Source organism: Nomia melanderi, chromosome 8 (assembly GCF_051020985.1).
Source record: "Nomia melanderi isolate GNS246 chromosome 8, iyNomMela1, whole genome shotgun sequence".
In the NCBI taxonomy this organism is placed as follows: Eukaryota; Metazoa; Arthropoda; class Insecta; order Hymenoptera; family Halictidae; genus Nomia; species Nomia melanderi.
In genome coordinates this window covers 6,440,036-6,463,184 of record NC_135006.1, presented here as the reverse complement: position 1 = coordinate 6,463,184, position 23,149 = coordinate 6,440,036, and the positions used below count along the sequence as shown (strand labels likewise).

The following is a 23,149-nucleotide window of genomic DNA, read 5'->3' as shown; positions in this document are numbered from 1 at the left end:
CGGTTACCATTACCTGCGGCACAAAAGCGATCCCTTTGCGCAAACATTTCTTTTCGACTACATATTCTTGCCTCACAAATCCGCTTTACTCTGCGATTCGAGGAAACGAAGCCATTAAACGCAATGCTTAATCCTGGGTTTTTACAAATTTTTACAAATTCTTCCTCCCCCAATACGGATTTCAGTATAATCCGTGGTTAACATACAACTTTTGTTTTCTTTCGTAGCTACGTAGGTAATATCTATTTCAAATATTTATTTATACGAATTGATCAGGCAAAACGACCAATTCTTGCTTTCTCGCAATCTTTCCAGATTCTTTTTCGTTTGTTATTTACTTTTTCCTAAATAAAGATGCTGGAAATGTACTCCTTGAAGGGTTAATCTACAATTCCAACGTTTAAAATTCATTTTGAAACAGAGGTTATTGGAAGTTGTTAGGAAGGGTGTATTTTAGGCAGGGTAAATATCGGATAGCTAGTACATATTAACTAGTTTTGTTCGAACGTGTGCAATAAATTACACAAGAACAAACAGTTTTGTTCGTTTATTCACTTCTCTTCCTTATTTATCTTTTTAGAACATAGTAACTCTAATTTCTCCAGGAGCAATAAAAATTTAATTCTCAAGATTTGTATTAATTTCAAATAACTAAAATAATCGTAATTATTTATAATATAGTGCTTCACAATAAACAGAATATCACAAAGAATATCAATATCGTTCAATTTAATAAAATTCTAGGGTTCTAAATGTCGTGAAACGATCCGAACAGCGGGATTAGACTTCAAGCTCCCTTTTCGCCTGTTGTGAACGATGAATAAGGCCGTGCATTATGAATAATAACAGGCGTTACTCACCTTCCTTCCAGCTTTATTATTATGGAGGTTCATCAGGCTCCTCGCGTCGCCCTCGACCTCCCGCGCGTCCAGAAACCTACGCGCGAACCTAACATTAAATTGTAATATTAAAATTCATGCGTGTATAACATCTGTCGTGACGTACAACGCGTCATGGAGGTTTTACACGCACGTGACACGTGCAAAAAGGTAGCCGCGCATGAACCGTCAACGAATTCATTACGGATCGAGTTTAATTATCTTACCTCATCCCGTAGGTAACGTCCGCGCTGCAGCCACCCCATTCCCAGCCGTTCGGTGGTAACTCCTTCCTCGTCCTGCGAAAAAGAGCATCGGTGAATAATAAACTCGTCTACCTCTGACGCGATTCAATTTCCTTCATATCCTTTTTTCCCGTATTGGCGTACACTCCCTTTGATAGTAGACTAAATGAAATCAATATTAGAATTCTCTTTAGCTTCTTTAATTTCAATTTTTTTCCAAGGATCCCTACGATTATTCAGAAAAAGTAAATCCATATATACATTCACGCAGAACATGTAATTTATAAGATTCGCTAAGAAAAATGTAACACCGGCTGGCTTTAAAGGAAGTAATAGCGAAATGAAAAAATAATTCTTGTTGTAATATGAGTCGTTAAATACCAGGTCAAAGTGATCAACTCTGCTTCTTGAATCTTATCAAATTTTCGTGCTGAAATGCTTGATTGCTTCTGTATATATGTACTTTCACGAAAGTTTGTTACCTTCTATTTTGTAATGTTAATCTGTAGATTTTTATACGCTCATGTGGGATTTGAAAGAGCAATATTGCACAGAGTACACGCGATACTGGAAAATTGATAAAATATCCAAAGCGTTGTACTTTTTATAATGTAGTTACAGAAAAGCTGTTTTCTATTGCAGTTCGACTTTTCTAATTATATTTTTAAACATTTGAGATTGCATAAAGAGCCATGGTCTATTTATCACTGTTGCAAATGAATGACTCATGCGTGGATACAGCGATACAAAGTAAACAGATCTTAACCAGAGCGAATAAAGCAGAAAAACGAAGAGAATAATTTACCTTACGGTAGGCTCGCAACCGCAGGCCGTGATGTTGCCCCTGCTGCAAGCTGCGGTCACAGCGTACGTTACACCCGCTGAACTTATTGCGTACGTGAAAGCTGCTTCCCTGCTTCCTGAAATAGATCAGGGAGAAATTTCCTGTTAGTTCTAGCTTCGAAGCAGGTCTGTCCAGTTTGTGCGGTAGGTAGGAAACGCGTATAGGGATTTCATGCTATGAGAAACATGGTTTACCTCCAAGGACAACGTAGTAACGATTATCAATCGGCAGGAAACATCGAAATGTAATTACATAATAACAATAACAGTTATTCGCGAGAATATGACACAGGACTATCCGTTTTTAACACGTTGACTGCCATGAAAAACTTCAGCGTTTCGTATCTCACTTATCTTTCGTCGCAAAGTTAGAAAGGAAAAACGATTAACTATTTACATCACAATTCTAACCGTACACTAGTACCTAGTAGTTTACATTATTGAACATTTTTACTCGTTATTAGCTGTTTTACAAATTATAATTGCGTTCAAATAATTTGGAAATTCCGGTCATCGGTGACTAAAGTGGCAGTCAACGTATTAACCCCTTGCTTTATGATTTACTTCTTAATTATGATCGATAAAATTGCTTTGCTGTTAATAATTTATTGAAAAAGGAAAAAAATTCTGGGCATACTCCATGCCAATGTTTGCTCTAAAGTATAATTATTGATAACAGAAGAATAGTATTTAATTTGAATTGAAAGGAGTTGAGTAATATTTATCCTTGTTAAATTTTGTTTGAAATCTTCACCTTGAGCTTGACGTTATTGCAAGGAAAGTGTTTAATCAAGAATTACAAACTTCGAAACTTTTCTGTATCTTTCCGAAAGAATAGTCTACTGAATAATTTACTCTTATAACTTTATAGATAGAGGATTCGGTATAAGACTGGTAGCAGTGAAACAAATCTCTAGTTTGAGAAAATGACTAAAAGCATGTCAGAATTGCATATTTTAACCTTATTTATTAACCAGGTTAGGATTAATCTGTTTTTCAATTTTTGTCTCTCTTTTTTATTTCTGTTTCCACTACGAAAAATTTGTCGTCTAATTTGTTTACCTTCGTTTTATAAGCAGTCAATTGACTAGTTATAGTAGGGATAGATACATTCAAAGTGTCAGTACGTTTAGTGTTAAGTAATTACAATATTTCAACCTTAAGAACATCTGTGATTGATATTGAATAAATATTTTCACTTGCATACTATAATCAATGTACAAAGAAACCGGAAAAAATTATTGTCAAATTTTTATAAGGATTACATGTTAATCGTATTAAACGTCCGGTAATTCTAATATTAATATTCCCCTGAGCTCGGATTTCGGTGCATTCGATGGGTAAATCAGATTTAATCCGAGAATTGCGCGCGAACCGATCAACTTCATTCCGGCGACAAGCATGATACATCAACGGTGCATGCCCACACTGTCCCCCGGCGTTTCCGTCACACTAATTTACAGCCATCCGACACACCATAGGGCCTGGTGCAAAGTGCGCGAGCACAATTAATTACCGGCGCGCAGCTCTTTCAGCTGGTTTGCTATGCCGAATGAGTTACCGCGCGCGCGTGTATACGTACGTGCGTTTCTTCCTTCCCTATGTGTACTCTCGCTGTGCCCCTCTTTTTTTCCCCTGTTCTTTTCTTTTCTCCTTCTCCTTTCTCTTTTCCGTCGGTCAGTCGTCGTTCCCCGACACCTACGCGATACTGTCCCGTGTCCGAGTTGATACGCGTTCCCTTGGCAGCCATCAACCTCGGCAGCCCCGGCTTTAATTCGAACGTCAGGGATCGGCCTCTCACACCGACGCCTAATTATCACCGCGCAATAAAACCGGCGGGGTCCCGTGAACCGGCCCCGGGGCCGATTACACACTTTGACAGTGCAATTTTCACGGTCGATCGGATCTTATCGGACACCGATCTCGCCCGTAACTCGACTGCCTGAAAGATTGTTTCAATTTTTAATCGACTCGAAAGACACCCTTTTCGCGAAAGTCATGGTACCAAGTTGAGACCATTCGTATTTCGGTTGAGTGTTATGGTATTTGATGGAGATTGGAGAACTTTGGAGAACGATAAATTGATTGATATAGGGTTTCTAAATTAATTCCCGTGAAGTAAGTTATTTCGAACTGAGATATTTTCCTCGTTGTTTAAATAGAAGACTAAGGTGAATGGACATTTAAAATCTATTTTATTTAACATTTCTGAAAATTTTTGTTCCAAGTAATATTCACTATTAACTTTTGTTTATTCTATTTAATAATAATTTAATAATAAATAATATTTTATTACCTAATATTTTATACAAATACGTACTCTTTTCTTTATTTAGAACCTAACATAACCTTTAATAAGGTATACATACACTACAGCTTTTATGCATTTCCAGGTTAAAGGAGAACTCATCAAAGTTTCGCAGTATCTTTATTTCATTTAAAATCCAACGACGTCTATAATGGAATGAATAAGTTTCTGCTTCATCTCAGATTCCGTATGGTCTTGGGAAAGAATTTACATTTTCCGCATACGCAAACTCGCGCGAGCATACGCTGGAACTGAACTACAGCATTGACGCATTCACAGTTTAAAGGAAAACTCAACAATGTTTCGTAACGTTACTTAGTTCATGTAAAATCTAATCGAGTCTTTAATGGAATAAATAAATTTCCGCTCAATCTCAGGTCTCTGTAAATTACGTCCCACAAATATACATTTGCATAAACATAGCCGGCCTACCAGATACTTCGCGCGAATCCCCTGACCACAATACGGTACCAATAATATCCAGTCAAAGACTTGTCAGTTCTATCAATTTTTCTCCTCCGCTTAATGTTTCAAAACGACACGGTTCTACCATTAAAGAAACCTTAAGATTACAAATCGGCTGTTGAGCAAAGATTCACCGTTTAAGTACATCGTGTCGAGAGGTAGTATATCGCAACGTTCGGAATCGCCTCTCCGTTGCGACAGAGTAATAAAATCGTTGGCAAAAGACGGACTCTTGTCGAGAGGTGAGATGAATCGTCGTTACACGGCGAAAATTTCGAAACGATACGATACGACTCGCGGAGTTCCCGTGATTCTTGCAATTAGAGATCTTCCTCCCCTTTCGACTTGTCCGATTTCGCTGTTTGTCGGTCAGCTGAGGAGCATCGAGATTGAAAAGATCCGGTTAACTGTAATTACAGCGAATCTTCCTACACGCGGTTGCACGATAATACTACCTGAGCCGATGTTTGTTATGCCCACGGTTATAATTCATAGTCACCGACGTGCTAGCGCGCGTGCGCGCGCGCTTCCCTCGTGCACTTGCATATTGTGAAAGTAAATATAGATGCGTTCGTATACGTACGAAAGCACGGGGAAGCACTTTCGCGAGTCATTCGGTCTCATTTTTCCCATTAGCCGCGATCACGATCGAGCGCGATCCCTGCTGTAATTATCTCGCCTCCCCATTCAACCAACCAAATTGTTTTTGAATAAAAACCTTCGGTTTAATGGCTTACGTTTTCTTTACGGCTACTGCGCCGTGAATGCGCGGCGACGCTATGTACGGGGTGGCTCGAAAGGAAAGGGGAAAAAAGTTGTTTCTGGAAACATGGTCAAAACTATGAAATTTTTATTTTATGTTAGTTTGTCTAATTTTTTAATTTGTCGATACATTCTCCAAGTTAATTTTTAGTCACTCTTATATTCTTTTTTTTTTAGGAGAAATGCGTTTTCATTTGGATATTTTAAGACACCTTTGAGAAAATGTTTAATAAATATTGTTCCGTCAACGATGATCGCGATTAATTTTCAAAATAATGTTTTCCAACGTCAAATTCCTTGTATACGATCTTTATTAAAGTCAGAGAAGATATCTCTGCGGAGAGTTATAGAATTCGCGACGGTTTTTACTTTTATTTGCGAACTTCCTCCTTCGAACGAATGACATTTATAATCCCCCGTCAGTGACTTCAACGACATTAAATAGTGATCTGAATTGTAAATGGCGTGCGCCGACTTTAAGATCATCTTAAAAGGCAGTGCAATGAAAATATTTTTCATGATGTAAAATAATTTTCATATTTTTCCCCATTTTCATACAAATGCTGTTAAGGAAGTGTTCCGTTGCCTGACTGTTACGTCGAAACGTGACAATCGTAAATCGGCATGACCGAAATTTCCTAATTAGAAATCAAGAACAAACTGAAAACGATTGCGGCGTGTACCTTCCAGTACATTAAATCAAGGGAATAATTGCGATTTAGATAACTGAGCGGTTCCTAACGAGAAACCGTATACCCAGATTGGATAGGAGCCGTGTCAACGGGGCCCTAAAAAAAGTGTATAATGCATCCTGCATCAACGTGAGAATACTAATCGTAAGGGTATGAATAATTCATGTTTAATAATAATATAGAAAAGTACGGCCGATGATAGGCGTGTATCCACTTTACATGCATTCGAAAAGTACCGCTTTCATCTTCACACATCAATTTCGCCCGCTGGATGGTATTTTTCATTAAAATTCTTGCGACGGAAAAGACCAAATCGAAGTTTCATTTCCCTCGTATTATTTCAGCGATTCGCGGTACCATAGGGATTTTATTGCAGTTGGGACCGAGATTGCGGGTGATTATTATTGTTGATTGGTATTTATTATTGACGATGTGAAGGATCCACGGTATTTTATTTACGATCACATTCGTTTCGATTTGTCAGGTCGTTTGTAACTATATAATAAGAAACAGGTCGAAGAAGATATGACAGTTTCGATGGGAGATTTTCATGCGTGGTAAAAATAGTTTCACTGAACTCAAATGTTTTTAACAAATTGAATATTTTTAATAAGAGGAATCTTAGATTTTTGATATATTTATTTTGTAATGGTTGATGCAAAATTCTTGTATGTGAGTAAATCAGTGTTTGAAACTAAATATGGGATAATAATGAAAAAAGTCTTACAGGGATGTTGTGGATTTAAAAAACAATATGAAATAGTATTCCACTCGAGCAAAATGAGTTTGATTTACAACAACCATACGGACGAAGCACATAAATAGTACTCGAAGAACTGGCTGGTACAAATCAATCACACCATCATCATCAAGATCAGATCCCCCTTCTCAGAATGGTGAACCACTTGCAGTTGTCTAATATCTTCATCATTAACTACCTCTCAGTCCTTCATTTCCCATCAGGAGTTCCACTGTTGGAGTTATTAGATCTGCCAGATAGTTTTATTGTTTTCCTTGTGCTTTCTAGTTAGTTACTTACATTATTATATGTCTAATAGGATCATTTAAATTAACACACACTTGAGACATAGTACTTAGGGCTACTAAAAAAACCAAGCAAATATTTTAAATCTACAGTTGGTGTGTACCTTTCTTAACAATTTAAATATAATTACCCCTATTTTATGCAAATATTCATCTTTCTAATCTCACCTTTCAAAAATCCAAAAAAAGCCCAGCATAAGCTACAGTAGAATTCCATTTACGTGAATTAATGTATTCAGAGTACTCAAGATACAACGGCGGCCTATTAAAATAAAATACAAATAGAAACGCAATAGCACGAACACAAATTCTCTCGCATCCAGTTCCAACCAACAAAGTCCCACAACGTCACAATACCAAAAACGAACTAAAATCAAATTCTCGCATTATTATTTATCACCTCTATTGGCCAACAAATTGATAATCCCGGCACGTGATCGTTTCAGGGAAAGTTCCCCCGGTCGTTCACAGCTGTCCGGCCAATTAAATCATTCTGTCGCTCTCGGTTTTACCCGGTCGCGCGAAAATGACGTGTGAACGCAACAAGATACGTCAGGAACTCTTAGATAAAGTGCATCGCGTGCAGCTGCCTACACGCGTGGAACGCGATGCAGCCGCGTGGTCTTATTGTCCATCCGTTCGGCGCGGATGCATCATCCTCGTGCGATGAACGGGGTGGGAAAAGGAGAGAAACCGCGGTGCGTTCACGCCTGGCGGAGAGCGATCACGCCGGGCGCCATGATCGCGCGGGCAGCCTCCGTGGTCACGGGTTATAACGGCGGCCCGAAGAGATCCGTATCTCGGCCGCGATCGACTCGCTGATTTATAAGACGCCGCCGGAGAGAGAGATCGGTATCTACCGCTCGTTCCCGCGTGTCCCGATGCGTCCAATTTATGTAGCACGCGACATCCACGCCGAGTCGAAAACGATCGAACCTCTCTCGGGCTCTCGTCGCGTCGCTTACCGTTTACATGCGCGCGGAACGACGATTTTCTTTTGTCCTCTCCATCCCCCTTCGACACGTAACTTTCGCTAATAAGGAGGGATTGCGAACATTATATACAGGGTGTACCGAGAAAATCGGTGCACTTTTTTGAACGATCGTGAACGATTGTTGAACGAGAATGTCGAGGTGCGAGTAATAACATAAAACCTTGCAATTTCTTTATGACGAGTATACTCGTCAGAAACAGCTAATTCGTTAACCCGTTAAGTGCAGAATTTAGTTTAAAAAATCTCTTATTTGCGTGCAATAAAATCAAATACTGATGTGCATACTCGTCAAATGCAGGCCAATTGCATTTATAATATGTTCTAACGATAGACTAAAGTGACTCAAAGAAGAATTACATGATTGTCTAAAAAAATAAATAGTTCATCGATGAAAAAATTAGCACCATTTAGAGTTTTAATTAGTTTATTAATTTAAAAATCAGAGTTCCAATGGCAATATTACCGATCGGAATTTTTTGAATGTATTTATCGAGTCAATTGACATTATAAATTGTGTCATTGTTCACATATTAGATGTTCGTATTACAAGCTCTTCATACGTATCGAATATTTTTAAATTATTCCCTTCTATAATGAATCGAAGTAAAAAGATGCTGATATTAGCAACGTGTTTTCAGTTCAGCAAGCCGGTTGGTAAAGTGTTAATAAATGTAAACGGTTAATTGATGTTTTGGTAGTAGCGTTTGGAGGAATAGAGGTAATGGAGTTTGCAATTCTTATTTGTGAACGTTTATTGTGTATAAGTTTAAGAGTTAAGATTAAAGGTGATTAGTGTGAGGGCTGCAAGCTGCAACTTGTATGTTTATACATATTAGAATATATTAAAATTCTTTGTCTTAAGTTAAGAAACATGAGTATACGGAAACTTCTGATTTCCGCAATTTATCGAAAAAAATATATTTGACATTTTTCATTTTTGAAACTCTTAGCGATTGATACTTTCGACTTTCACGTATAATTTATTGCAATAAAACGTGCACTTTCACCGGTGCGAATTTTGCTGTAATTCCCGTATATTACAGACGATGTTGAAAGTAAAATCCGTATTCTATATAATTTATTTACTTGCATCAATAATGTGGTTACAAAGTGAAATTTATGTACGAACATTTTTTGATCAGTTTACCTAACAATATAGCAATCCAAAAATGTATGCATTCCTCAATCAAACAGCGGTAAAAAATGTTTAAATAACATTAATGTTCAAAAAGTTCCGAAAACTGTAACTAAAAAGACAATAAATTAAATTTAATACTTTATGTTTCAACAAATTTTGCTCGCAACAATTAATTACAAATTAATTACAAATATAATATTTCGACATAATAACTTTCCACATACTTTCTAAAACTCACAGTTGACAGCTTAATAAATCTCTTATTATCAACAATAATTATAATCCCAAATTCACAAGTCTTTCTTAAATAACACGACGCATCGGTTCTCCTAAAGTTATTACTTAAAGCAAAAATCATTAATATCTTTTATAAGCTTTCAATAAATAAAACTTTAAAACAAACTTCCTGCGCCCTCCAATTTTCATTTTTGCGTCTGCCGTTACGCGCTATGCGGGCATCGAAGTCTCCAGCAGCCGTGCACTTGTCGCTGCGCTCGCGCCCCGAAAGCGTCGCTGGCGGAGCACCTCCATTGTTTTCGAGGCCGCACAGTAACGACAATAAAAGCACCGAGAATGAACTCATCGAGAAACAATTTCTTTTCGAAGGTACAATAAAACCAGCTCGGATAATAGATGATAATATAGTTCCCAAGGACCCATTGAACGGCGATAATTGCCGTTCGTCCTTGCCAATAAAGGCTGTTTTATCATCCTCGGTATGGTATCGGGTGTCTTTCGTTGCTCGGAAAGGCTGGGGTAAGAGCGTGGCTTTGATTTATTGGGGAGCAGGTCGTTTTTCCGGCAAGGGACAAAGGGAGAGAGACGACGGCCGATTGTGCGCGTGCGAGGACGCGCGGGGGACAGTTAGCCGAGCACATCGGTCAAAAGGTTGATGAATTTATGCCGAGTGTTTATGTCAGAAGACGGCAGCGTGTACATCTATTTAGTGTCGGAAGACGGTAACGGAGAAATTTATCGTTTCGTCGGGCGTGCGCGGCATGGCGCTGTATGGCGCGGCGCAGCGCGGCGTGGCGGCTCAATGGGCGGAGGAAAGAGAGGTGGCCTTTCCATAAATTCATTTCAGCTGTAAATTGTGAACGCGCCAAATGAGCACCGTTTCCATATTAGGCCGCGACTCACGGTGATTCCGAAGGGTAGACCTCAATCTGTTTGTACAGCGCATTATACAAGACTCCATGATCCTGCGTTCAACGTCTGCGCTCGCCGAATATGCGGGAACTCCGCCTTACGCGACGTTGGATCCTACGGTGTTGATAATACGCTTTGTGTTTGTAGAAGGAACGAAAACATCTCTTTTTCAATCAATTCTTTTATTTGCTAAATTTTCTGGAACGTAAATTGTTGAAATTTGATGTAGAATTACCGTATTGTGGCATGTTATTGAAAATTTTGAAATTTTAGTTAGTGCTATTTTGAAAAGTATTTTTTTGTAGTTTTTTAAGGCAGTGTTTACAAAATGTTTAAATCTTGGTTTTTATGGAACTCGATTATAATATACATAACTGTTATCAAAGTTATTGCGTATGCTAATCAGAATGTACATATCTGTATGATTGAATTAAGTATAATTGGAAAATAACAAATTTATAAATTATATTAGTCAGGAATTTAAGAATATGCCCTTCTGTGCTGCACTTGTAATCGAAAAAGGAGCAAGGGAACCGACGATTGCCTTTGAAAATTGACATGGAAGTCATAAAGAAACTTGTTCAATCAATCACGCGTAGCGTACAAGAAAAATAGAGGTAGACTCCATTAGACATGCTTTTAAAATCAGGTGCACTATAATTTAACTGGGACTGCACATAAATTTCTGCAGCTTTCATCGAAGTATGCCGTCCGTCGTTCTCCCCTCGTTCAAGTAAACACTTTAATGAAATATTGTACAATTCTGCTTATACTATTGAAACGACGCAATCACTCTTTAAATCGACACACGAGCGGATAATGGAAGGAACAGCTGCCGCAGCAATCAACTAAGCGGCGACGCTAAAAAAGGAAATGTTCGACTCGTATCCGTAATCAATCGGTAGACCGGGGACATCTTTTAATTTATATCATAGCGTTTTAAGTGACTGGCCTAATGGACCTATGAAATTTATAAGTGGCAGCATTCCGCGCGTGGGCGATTGTTTACGATCATTGCTGGCTGCGCATTCAAATTTAATAATGTGCCTGATTTCGTCATTCCATCCAGGACAAATCGGCGTACGTGCTAATGAGGGAACATTCTCCAACAGTTTTTTGACTATTCGACATTAATTGTGTACCAAGAACTCGTGTTTTCGACCGGAAAGGCGAATACGTTTCGATATCGGTTTAAATGCGATTCGATGAGAAATTAATTGAGGAATTAAGAAGATTGTCGAAATGCTAATTGGGAATTCTACAAGTGTAAATTTCTTTATTTCGAGAAGAGATTTCGATCTTATGATATAATATGATAAACCTGAAATAAAGATATTATATTCTCGTTGAAACTATTTTCATTTTAAATGGCTTGTTAATTTATGATATTGGATTGTTAAAGAATAATTCGAGGCTTTGAGAATTACCAAAGAATAAGCAGAAGTAAGTTTTGATTAACACGTTTAATCTTCATTCAATACAGTGAGGAAAGTGAAATTAATAAGAACGTGGTTCGGGTGACTTCAATGCGTGGTAGTAAGCACCGTCGGGCTAGAATTGTCAACGATCAACTTGTATTCTTTTGTTGACACCGAATTAATCGACACTAGTTAACAGAAGTGGTTCCATTGTTCTTTACGACAATGCTAGACATATATCAGATGTTTAAAACCGTTACTCCCACAGCCTATTATTTTTTTTGTCACTTAAGTGGTTTTCCAAGAGCGACAATTCTCTTGATCAATGGTGCGGAATTAATCTCTTATCTCTCAATCGTTTATCTCGATTTCCGTGTATTCTGTTCCTTCCTTCCTTCAATAATAGTCATTCATCTATTATATAATTATAATTTATAATAATAGTTTATAATTTTATAATTATATAAAATATTTTTTTCAATCTTGAAAGATTATTATTTTGACTTGAATAGGTGAATTCTTTTATTTTCAAAAAATTTGACTTTACTCTGCAGATTAGGTGGTAGAAAGTGGGATTCGTGTTTTCAACGAGAAAAAAGAGAACTGAACGAAGAAATTTCTCTCGAGATGTATAAAAGTTGTAACTATAGTACCTCTGAAACGGTAAACAGGTGATTTATGACAATCCGCCATACAACCACGGGCATCTTTCTCGCATTCTATTTATACATAACGTTGCACACATTTATTACACTCTGGTTACGAAGAAACTCTTGTTACCACCGAAAGGTCTCAATGCTTCAATATTTTAGCGGTACAAGCTGTTGGCAAATGGATCTACTTTCACATGCTCGCGATCCATAGTCCCCGTGGACCTAACGCACACTTATACCGACTTAGAGATGATTTACGTCGCCGCAAAAGCGATAGTTTATTAGCCGACACGTCGAATGGAATTGCGTTCGACAACTCTGAAAATTCGCTGTGAAAGCAAAACACGGTATTATCCATGTAAGATTAGCGATCTGACCGTTCCGTTTCCGAAATACGTCCCTGATCTCTCGTTTATGGTCCAATTACATCAAGCTTTGTGATATATTATATCACATCACTACGGAAACTAAATCCCTCGAAAATATCCAATTATCAATTTTCATTAAAAATATTTACGATTCCGTACTTTTATTATTAATATTTATCATATTACATTTGGACTATAACAATTTTATTTGGCATGTCAAATAAAATATCTTTCACCTCTAAAATAGGATACTTCACATTATTCAAATTATTATACACTCATTGCAGATAATTTAAATCACTTCTGATTGTACACAATAATTATATTACGCGATCATCAATGTCATAAAAATAAACAAAAACATAATCGAATTTCCTCGAAATTGTTATTTTATTATTTTGTATCTACTTGTAGTTTCTATATAATACTCTCTTTTCCACGTTCTCAAAACGTCAATCAACAGAAATACATTAAAAAACCGTTCAGTTTTCCAAATCTCCAACCGAGCGTACTCCCAAATTATGATTCAGCGATAAAAATTTTATCATTCTTTCATTCGGTAATAAAAATAGTTAGCTGTCTCCCGGAGAACGTGTCGAGAATCAGCCGGCGGCGTTTCGCACAGCTCGAAGAAAGTCATTTCTCGGCCCGTCGGATCGAATTCTAAGGGAAACCAGTCTCGGGCATTTAATTCCTTAAACGTCGTACGTGCGGGACGTTCCCGAGGGCCCGATCGGCGAGAATTCGGTGCGATTAAGCCGCGAAATTGTGTACACGCTAATTAGCTGTCCGCTAATTAGCGGGGTGCGATATACGACCGATTCGGGACGCCCGGAGCGGTAAAACTGGAACGATACGGTCCTGACAAGCGCTAAATCTCGTGTCCTCGCGCCGAGGAGCGAGCGAGCACCGAACGTGACGTTGATAGCAGTATTTCAAAACGGTGATGCGTCACTCCTCCACCTACAACAACATTGTCCGTAGCCGGCGATGCGCTCGCGGAACGTTATTATTATGCTCTCGCGATTTTATGCCTCGCGAGCGATCTTATTAAAGGTAACGAGCACGATCGTATCGCGTAGCGCAATAAAATACCACGAGCCCTAGTACGATCTTCTTCTTCTTATTTCTCTCTTTCGAAGTTTCCCTGCCTCGGGATAGAAGAAAAGGGAAAGGGATTTTCTGGTACAGATAGGATCGAGTTCAGAATGTACGAATTTGAGTTAAGTTCAAAATTCGAGTTTTATTTCATGGTTTTGAAATATTGCTTGTAAGTGGAAATTTTATGGTACGCTTGCAATGCATTTGGTTTATATATGCTAGTTTGGAACCCTAAAATGAATTGCTGGCGTTACACAAGGTGTTAATTTTCATTCGAGCACCTAAATTATTTCTACTGTTATTAAAAGTGGGAGAAAATTACTATATAAGATATGTATGATTTTAAGACGAGCATCCGATGGTGATAAAAAATAATCCTGTGAAGTTCACCCTGTTTAGTCAGTTTTTCTTATTTTAATTATAATTAACGCCCTGTATAGTCAGGAGCTTATAATTGTATTATTCGTTTTATTTGTAAGCGTTTAGAAACAATATTTGATTCATAATATTGGATTTCAGACGATTTCTATGGTTTATTTAAGGAATGGAAAATAGCGAATTATTGGAGATTCTATGAATTGATTTAATTTGTGGATAGATTTAATTTTATAGGAATTTTTATTTTGTTTTAGGTGTGTAGTATTAGTATTTTCATATTATGTACTATTATTTAAAATGTTGTTTTATACGCCGGAATCCCCTGTTTAGCTCTTTAGTGTCTACTCTTATCTTTGAATATTTCTGTTTTGTTATTATGCATTTATAAGATACATGAATGTTTATGGCATAATAAAGCAATTTCTTCAAGAGGAATTAATAGGACCACTAGTATAATTTTTTAATTTTTGTGTCGGTAAATCCATTAACTCAATTTGGAACTGCTAGTTTGAATCCATGTCAGAACATTAGCGATTGTATAATATAGTGTGTAACGTATAGCTGTAGGTAATTTGAATTTATGATAATTATATAATAAGATCCCTACATTTCGCTTTAACAGTGAAGTATCAATCTTGCCCAAATGAACTATATGAATGCATCAAACTTTATTTACATCAATTCTGTCTCACTGATTTAACGTTAAAATTGAATGAAACAAATATTTCATAGAAACGTGCATTTATAGTGCATAAATATGGAATGGCTATTATGGGACTGAATGGAATCCTCTATTTGCTGTTCACTCGACCATGAGGTAATTCGCTGTTCATGGATTAATAAATAAATACCTATTATATTTATTCTGCTTTTTATGGAAAAATACATAAAAATTTGCATAAGCATAGTTTACTGTCGACAGTCTATTCACGTTTTTATTAAATTACCTCCGTAACCATCACATACTTTCCAGAAGAAAATTTTTATAATTTAATTTATTATTCTAATGCAAATTTAGAAATTACCTCCCTCCTCCATCTTATACCATTGTAACCTGAAAATATAAAATACATTAACCCTTCAAAGGCAATATCTATGCACACTATTAATTCTGGCCTTTACCTTTTTTATTAATAAATTATCATACTTTTCTAAATAAATAGATTATTTGCCTGTCTATACCACGCATACATCATAACATAGAATTACCATAGTCACAATAATATCAATCCATTAAAGAAATTGTTCGTAACTTCGAAAATATTAATTTTGCAACCTATCTTTCACAAAACTTCTTCAAATTAATTATCATTCACTAACTACTCCGGAAGTTACGAACACTTATTCATATTCAATTCGTATAAATTTATATAATAAAATACGACAAAATAAAATAAAATAAAATACACCATTCCAAATACTTTTGCACGAGTGTGTACGTAAGAGGGACGGTCAGGCATGCGATACGTCTTGATTACTCTTTCATTCACCTTTGTTCTTCCACGAGATGATATCGCTCGACCGTATTATCCCCTAGATAACTATCATCACTCAATGATGAAAACGCGTGTTCAATGGCGCTGAACGTCCTCCAAAAAGGACAAGCCGCGACGTATATTCTCCCGTCCATCGATAACAGAGGCGTCGTGATCTCGAGACGAAAGATCCGTGGAACGCTACACTCAGTCATCGTTTAATATTACTTTATGCCTTCTGCCTCGCGTACTTATCTCGCGTCTTTAATATGGCCGATGCGGCGTCCGTTCCTCATTTTTCGCCTGGCGTTTATTACTCTGATTCGTGTTTCTGTTTGCGCCGCGCATTATCGCGAATCGAGGCGGCGGGCTATTAATATGCATCGCGCTTAACGACCCGCTGCCGGATACTTGTGAATTAAACTCGTCCATTAATACAAGGTTCAACGATGGTGTAAGACACCTCGCATTTACATATGAATAACTGCGCGCGCTCGACGAGCACGAGGAAGAGAGAAGCAGAGATCGATCGGTCCTTTGGCCCGCAATGTCGGATCAAGTCACTTTTATCCTCGATAAAGAGCACTTTCTACAAATATTGAGTAATCTGATATTACGAGATTGTAATAAATCCAATGAACACGATAAAATGAACATATTAAGTAGATTATAGCAATAAGATCTGTTTCATTCTTCTCTCTGTGTCGATCATTTATAGATTGGAGTTAGAAGTTGTCACGAGTAGTCTATTATTATTAATTGAGATAAAATGTTTGTCAAAATATTGTAATAATCATTCGAAAGTATATAGAGTGATTCTTCGTAATAATGTAAGATGAATATTAAAAGTAAGAATTAAACTATTGATGGAGATTAAAATGCATAGATAAACATAATAAATGAAGTAACATTTGAGAAAAAATTCAGGAGTTTTCTTACTTTTACTCTTTATACTCTTATCAAATATCCGAGAACACCGCAATCACCTAGATTTATCTTTCAAAAGAATTCTTAACAAAGCCAGTAACGTAAAAATCAACAAAAAACAATTTGCATTTAAAATGTCATTCCACAGTCTACACATCAAAGCAAACGCATTTACAGAATGAAGCTCTCACGCCGAGGGACAGGTCGGCCGACAAAACGGCACGAGGGGTTAAAATCGAATTGCCACTCTATTGCGAGCGTGTTATCGTCGGATAAAGATGACACGGAGGCAGACGCAAATCAGCCGTGGGTATGGGTGGCTGGCCACGATTCAATGGATTCGCCGTCGATGTAACCGCGTGGGTGCCAGCCGAATGATCTGCGACAAACGTCGCGAGCCATTAAAGGGCTCTCGTTCTGGATGGCGAGGCGCGAATGAACTCTGAACCTTCGTGGCAAATGGAGCCGACGAGGGAACAGGAACGAGCGATAGCTGGTCAGCGAGTGAAAAAGAGAGAAGGAGACTGGTACAAGCCATTGCGGGAGGTGATGCCAGGTGTTGGCTCGCGCAGATAAATTTTTCTCACGGCAAAATAAAGATCTTGTCGGACACGGGAGAGTACAAGACGGAAACATTGGTGCGTGGTGGCAGGACATGCCTGTTCACCAAGATAACCTCGGGTTTCAACGACCATTTCTCTCTCCTTCTCCGTCTGCCACGCGTTTCTATCTAAGCTTCTCCCGTTTTTTTCGGCACCCACACGCCACGGCACAGCGCGGCCCTAAAGATCGCCGTGGCTCGCCGAAAATTTCGTTGCACTCGCTTGTGACTTCCTGTTTAAAAGAAGATCGTCGCGATACGCGCGTATGACGATCGCCTGAATAAAATTTCATTGCGATCTGACGTGTTCGTTGGCTTGGAAATTTCGCGCGGTATAAATGTTGGACGAGGATTATCGATAGCTGAACATTTAGTGTATGCGCGGGAATTTAGTGTGGCTTTTAGAGCGACTGAAAGATTTACGTGAGATGGTTTCTCATATGGCGTATATTGAGGTGATAAATGAAGGATGACAGATTACGAGAATCGTGGTGAAGGATGTAATTCCTTATGATTAGGTTGTTCAATCGGTAAGATGCAGGTTTGGTATGCTTCTTGAGATTTTCCAATATTTCGTTTAGAATTATTTCGGTCAAGGAAGAAAGTTGAAACTTTGTGCTACATATTTGTTCCATATTTTTGGAACTTTTCTTTAAATTAGTAAATTGATGCTATTCATGGCTGAACATCATCGAATTTCACCGAAGCATTCTTTAAAAGGCTTGCTTAGTATAAAAGCAGTCAGTGGTAAGACGCAATTGAGAAATTAGCAGAATAAACATATTGCAGAGATTGTTTCTCAGAAATACAGTATCACCTACGTGGTAATATTATTTCAACGTTAGAACAATGGCACTGTTGTGCACCATGCTTGTTCTTCAAATGGCCCAATGAAAACAGGAAAAAGATGGACCATTCGGTTAGTCAAGTATTAATCCTCGGTAAGCCATAATTGCTGTGCACGTGGAACGCATTCCCATTCGATTCCGCGATTTGTATGTCAACGACATCCGCTCGGTGTCCATATTTCCGACGCCTGCAGCTTTCATCGGCAGTAAAGTACCCTCGAGAGCCATTTTATCGCGAATAAAGCAGACCCCGCGCGAAAAATTGCCGTGTGTGTTTTAGGTGTTCCGAAGCGGTTTTATCGGGTGGTGACATTTCGCCTCGCGACATGATGCAACGGAAAATACAAGCTGATTACGCGCGCCGGCTCTAGCCTCACGCGCGTGGCCGTTTGCAACTTTATTCTGACCCGTTCACGAGAATGCGCGCCCGATAATAAATTTCCGTCCGGCCGCAGGCACCCACACGCTGGATTCGGCCGCAAGACAAGCCGCTTTAACTCGCCTCGCAAGAATCAGTTTCAATTCATGGCTGTCCACGATCTCGACTTGCAAAGTATCCGTTACAGAGCGTGTGCCCTCTGCGACAGTAAAAAGAAAAACTGGCAACGAGAAAAACGCGGCGATTCGATTGCGAAGCAAAATTTATTATTTTTTTATCGAAATTGAAAAATGTTGAGGTACTGATAACGAGAGATTGGTACTGTGAGAATGTGAATTTATCTTTCTCGAATTTTGCTGGCATTTTTAATTTTTTGCTGTTAGAAGTTAAAATTAAATAATTTGTTAAGATTCAGTGATTTGTATTTGGAAAGCTATAATTCGTCAGAATGTTTTCATATACTTGTATGTAACGGAATGGAGAGAATAAAGGAAACTTTGGAATCTGAATATTGTGAGTACCCTTACGATCAAAATAAAGGCGAGAAATCTTCGTTTTCTTTGATAATTTATTAAATAATTTATCATCAATTTAAATTAAGAACATTTCTTAAGTACCTCCTTGTATCCAACTATATCCTTTGTAAACAGGCGATGCAATTTTGTTTCAAGTTGCGATCTGTTTTGTAACTGATCCGGCAACTATACACTTTACGATTTAATGAGGGGAAAGAGGCTGTCTTAACGAGCAATATGTATGCGAGTGGTTAAAATACATATTGCTGTAGCAATTTATTGCATATTTATTTAAAATGATCAAATAGTTGCATACATATTGCTCGTTATGCCATCCATTTTCTCCCGATAATTGTTCAAGAAGCTATGTACGAGCCACGTCTTGAACTCATTTCAATTTTTCTTTAACATTTTTTCTAAAGGTCTGTATTTATATCGTACGATTTATGTATTTCGTGAGCTTCGTTCGATGGCTATTTACAATTATAATTATCTTATACTCTGAAATTTTCAATCTCCAACGTTCTTCATTAATATTATTTAATGACCTAACATACAGATGAAATTACCGAAGATAAATATTTTTATTCATCAATAAAATTTCGATTAAATATTCAGAAAATATTTTGTATATTTTATAAACCCTTCTGTTTTAATGATGGTGATGTTTTCTCATCGATTCTGTAAAAGCACGTTTTACACTATCTCAGTAAGCCATGCATGTATTAGAACATGTGTGAATGGTTCACATTACGCTGACATTTCACAAAGGTCATTATACAGATGTCAACACGATGTTATCTATTTAAATGCACGCCTTCTCACTGTTACGACACTCGAATGCTCTTTAATGAGACGAAATGGTACACTGTCTTATTGTCAGTTAACCCCTATGTTAAGGTAACTGTGCCGCTTGCACTGTTGAGATTAAACACAACTTTTTCAATGTATCATTACACGTATATATATATATATATATATATATATATATATATATATATATATATAAAAATATACACGTATATATAAAAAAGATAAATTAATAAATATAAAATAAATTCAATAAGTTAAATTATAATTAATCCACCGTAAAGTTATGTTAAAAATAGCTATTAGCTTTTATCCTAGCAACCTAATTTTATTTCCGTTTTTATTCCATGTTTTTTATATTCATTATAAAATGTTCGTGCCATAATGTTTGCAAAACGTTACAACTTTCTAGATAATTAAAAAACGAATGCTAATCACACCAAACGATATGTTTTAAATACATGTGTCAGTACTGTACGGCAATATAAACATATTCATAATTTCCACAATAATACAATTTTTTAAGAAATTTGTATAAAGGTTGTTCATAGGTTCCAGTGATACAATAGTTGTTAAATATTTAATAAAATATTCGATTCTACATCCTTCGATTTTTATGAAGAAGCTACTAGGGTTTCTCTACCATTAATCGGCTTGAGTAAAATGCCGGAAGTTAATTGCCTGCGATTCTTCGCAAAGCCAGAATCGAAATCGCGCCCTGCTAGGAAGCATAAATCATATGGACGTCTGTCGATTACACGGAATATTAAATTTCATCGAGAATATCGAATACGATCTAAGAAAAGGCTATCCAACAAACATATTGAATTACGAGACCGGTTTGCGGTGGAGAACATTATCAAATGGTGCGCGAATAGTTGGAAAGTTTGATGTTGCGAATAATATACCGTGTTCCATTTTCGTTCGCCATCTTGCTCGATGTCTGTAGATTCGTACTGTTTCACGCAAAAATTGCAACGCTAAAATAAAACATTCAAATTAACAGAATATTTATTTATAACCTGTGTATTATCAACGAGAAAACACAACAGTGTATTTTTAAGCCAATTATCAAGGGTACTACATAAATAAAATGTGTTCAGTCTTGTGGCTATATATGTTCCTGATGTCGCAATTTGTATGCCTGCCAGTATATTATTTACGTTATGAAAAAAATTGAGAAAGGATCATTAGACGATTATGCTAATAGAAATCTCGTTCTCTAATTAGGTCCGGACTATCTCCCGGACTGCTCCCCACGAACGAAATATTTTTTTCCGGTTGAATCGTGAGGATCGTAGAATTAATGCACGGATGTTGACTACAAAGGCTTCATTAGCTTGTCTTGTTCTTTGTTAGACGAAAGAGTTGTGGCCGGCTTAATGCTAACCTATCTACAACTTTTAAATTTATCCCCGGAGAATAGTACGATGATTGAATGGCCACTAAAAATAGAATACGTGGTCTCGTTTAACGCGAACGATGACCCTATATTATATTGCTTCTGAAATTCGATTTTGTTCTTATATTCATTATAATATAAAAGTTGCCATGCAAGGTATTCTAAATGAGTAACTTGATCTTTTACTTTTTATTTACATTCCATGAATAGTCATTTTTTTACTATTTTACCTTAGTTTTAAAGAACAAGTAATATTTTTATTAGTTTATGTTAATACTATACCGATAACACTTTTTATTTGAGAAGTATTACTTGTAGACAATCCGAATACAATTAATTTTATTATTAATTTGTATAATACACAAACAATTCATAAGAAAAATACCTAACAAAATTGAACTCGAATGTAATTTTATGATAACCGATTGATGAAATATCTAAAATGTTTAGAACTGTGCAAACGTTCGTGCGAAATAAATAAAAGGATGATCCTTAAAAATAATCGTAATACGGATTTCAAGATTAACGAAAAATGAACAGAATTTATAACGTGCAACGAAATCTTCATCGAAACAAATGACACCTGTACACGAATACTAATTTTCAATTAGAATTTCATTTGCGTTCCTAAGGACGGGGAAGGCTTCACGATTTCGCGAAGCAGTCTATTCACATCGCATGCGTTCGAGGTCCGAACGCATAATTGAGTTTCGTTACGAGCCACTTCTGGAGCGATAATCGAGTGAACTTTTTGCCAAGATGGCCGCAGAAGGAAGTACGATTCCACGTTGAAACCGGCACGCCCAACGGTGATACGTTTTCGTGTTAATGACTAGAACTGGCTGCTCGCGTGCAGACGAGCAGAATTCATTTTAAATTCGGTACACTGGTGAGTCAGCCGCCCGAACGAAGTGGCTAATGACTAACTGCGGTTAGCGACAGGTCAAACTTTTTGTCGATTATTCCATGGAAACTGCCCGGACAACGCATGCATGCCTCGGCTAAGCTTATAAGTTATTCTGTAATTTATTATTTTCCTTAATTAATTCTAGCATTGTTATCGAAGCGTAAGACTCCTGTGAAATATACAAAAATTCAAGTTGGAATGCTTCAATACGGTTACCAGTGGCGCCCATATTGGCTACTTCAACATTTGGGAGACAAAAAGTTTTACGACATTTATTTTAGCAAGCTATCGCAGATGATTTGTATTTCTTATAAGCATTATCAGAATACTTGATGGTCTCTGTGTCATTTCATAAATTGGGTATTTAAGCAAAATTGATTCAGGAGAAGTATACTAAAACAATCCAAAGACGTCTAACCAATTAAGTGTCACTAATGAGAAATAATTTTAGTCAAAATTGAAATTTCCATTGAACAACAGTTGCTAATTTTAACAGTTGCGGAAGTAAATATTTTAAATTGAGTTTAGGTTAAAACAACGTCATTCGTGATTCAGTATAATGAATACAATTCCAAATATGTATGTCCAAGAATAGAGATCGATGAAAGGAAAAGTAGGGAGCCTTGATAACTATTATCGGTCGCTTCGAGTATTTTATGGCGCGAAAGTAACGCGCACGGAACTGCGTTCGCGCGCAGTAGACATAGCGACAAAGAGAGTATCGGCCTCGAGATGGACAAACGGAGGGACGACTTTTACGGTCGCGTGGCATTCTTCAGCAATCGACCGCTGCTGGCCCCCATCTGTTCAATGAATAATCATTGTTCAATCATCATAAATGCCGAACGA

At 37.3% G+C, this 23,149-nt stretch overlaps 1 protein-coding gene across 3 annotated transcripts in view; it reads right to left on the bottom strand.

Moving 5' to 3' along the window:
- The window catches only part of LOC116426573 (protein Wnt-2), a 122,038-nt gene that overhangs the window by 4,430 nt on the left and 94,459 nt on the right, over window positions 1–23,149 (bottom strand). For 2 of the 3 annotated variants that reach the window (XM_076369937.1, XM_031975690.2), the window contains exons 3-5: window positions 1,929–2,043; window positions 1,106–1,177; window positions 861–948 (exon numbers count right to left, since the gene is read on the bottom strand). In XM_076369937.1, the coding sequence (XP_076226052.1) occupies window positions 861–948; window positions 1,106–1,177; window positions 1,929–2,043 (275 nt within the window). The remainder of the gene's footprint in view (window positions 1–860; window positions 949–1,105; window positions 1,178–1,928; window positions 2,044–23,149) is intronic. The other variant, XM_076369936.1, reaches the window with a different exon arrangement.